The sequence below is a fragment of the Centroberyx affinis genome, unplaced genomic scaffold (assembly GCF_046629955.1).
Source record: "Centroberyx affinis isolate AG114_WGS23_722 - 3 ecotype Tasmania unplaced genomic scaffold, CSIRO-AGI_Caff_v1 ptg002912l_1, whole genome shotgun sequence".
NCBI classification, from domain to species: Eukaryota; Metazoa; Chordata; class Actinopteri; order Beryciformes; family Berycidae; genus Centroberyx; species Centroberyx affinis.
Genome location: NW_027281036.1, coordinates 25,001 through 26,549, shown reverse-complemented (window position 1 = coordinate 26,549; position 1,549 = coordinate 25,001). Strand labels below are relative to the sequence as shown.

Sequence of the window (1,549 nt, the reverse complement as noted above, 5' to 3'; positions counted from 1 at the left end):
TTCTTCATAAACAATATTGTGTATTTTTGATGTTGTATTTGTATACTTTATTATCCCCGTGGGGAAAGTTGTCCTCTGTGTTTGACCCATCCTGTACACACAGAAAGGACCTGAGACCTCATGGTGTTCTGTGTCTTTGTGCCCGGTTCCACTAAATTATGTCCATGATGTGTTCTGGGATTTTATGATTGTTATGATATATAAGAATGGAGCATGTCATTGGTGACCCCCCCCCCCCGGGACATGCAGATGTTTTTCTGGCTGAATCTTCCTCATGGATTTGTTTTTAAAATTATGGAATAAATTCACTTCAGTCTTCCTGCTGCTCACCTTCCAGGATCTGCCTGCTGGAGCCTTTCCCCGGCGTCAGCTGGTGCTCGTCTGCACACACACACAGACACACACACACACACACATACACACACACACACACACACAGACACACACACACACACACACACACACACAGCAGAGTGTTAACAACAGCAAACCAAGCAGCTGCAGTTTCACTCGGCCGCTACACTTCAGACTGTAACCGGCTTTTCCATTTGCTCACGACAGGCAAGAGCTTCCCTCTCTGGCATCGTTTGGTCCGGACTTCAGGCCTTTCTGCTGAGTTCAGATCATGCTGACAGGTGTGAACACGCCATGTGGACTCGGGCGCGGACCAAAAACTTGCAAAAGGTTCGGCGAAAATCGGCGGTCTAGGTCTTCTTTCATGTGGACCGTGGTGCGGATCATTTTGGTTTGAAAAAATCTTTGATAAAGTCTGAACCAAAGAGGAAAGGACAGCAGGCTGTTTGGTTGTTTTCAGACAAATCACAGCAAAGAGGAAACAGTCAGTCAGCAGGTTCTCTCCTGTCAGTCAGTAAGGAGCCGATATTTCTCTTCAGTTCACGACACATCCGCCGCCTCGCTCAATATTTTACGATAATGAACTCAACTACTGCAGCATGCTGTTAACAGGAGAGTTCTGCTGTCTTGTCGATTCCCCCCCCCCCCCCCCCCCGCCACCCCCTCAGTAGCCGCCCTCGAGTAAGTACGTGCGAAAATTGGAAAATAAAAAAATGTGACTCATAAATACCACCTACAGTTCTCACAAATATATAAATATATATTTTTGATACAATATTCTAGTAGTTTATTGACGATTAGAGTGTTCAGGTCTTCCTGGTCCCAGGGCCCGGGACTACCGGCTGACCCGGCGGTCCCAAACAGACCGACTCACCGTGGCAGAGCGGCTCCTCGTGGCTGTGTCCGTGACCTCCGTGCTCGTGTCCGTGACCTCCGTGCTCGTGCCCGTGACCTCCGTGCTCGTGCCCGTGACCTCCGTGCCCTCCGTGGCTGTGCCCGTGGCCGTCTCCATGTTTGGCCCTGTGGTCGTGACTGTGGCCGTGGTTCAGACTGCCGTTAAACAGAGAGTGGCTGTGCCCGTGACCTGGGGGGGGGGGGGAGAGTACTGAGGTACAGAAACAACTGTACCACTAACATGAAGTACAGTTGAGGTAAAGTACTACACAGCTGAGGTAAAGTACTACACAGTGGAAGT

At 49.8% G+C, this 1,549-nt stretch overlaps 1 protein-coding gene across 1 annotated transcript in view; it reads right to left on the bottom strand.

Annotated features, from left to right (window-relative positions):
- Positions 1–310: 310 nt before the first annotated feature.
- Positions 311–1,549, bottom strand: part of LOC139658454 (zinc transporter 7-like) — a 3,820-nt gene continuing 2,581 nt past the window's right edge. Inside the window, exons 6-7 of the mRNA XM_071536590.1 lie at positions 1,229–1,438; positions 311–381 (exon numbers count right to left, since the gene is read on the bottom strand). Coding sequence (XP_071392691.1) covers positions 311–381; positions 1,229–1,438 — 281 coding nt within the window. The remainder of the gene's footprint in view (positions 382–1,228; positions 1,439–1,549) is intronic.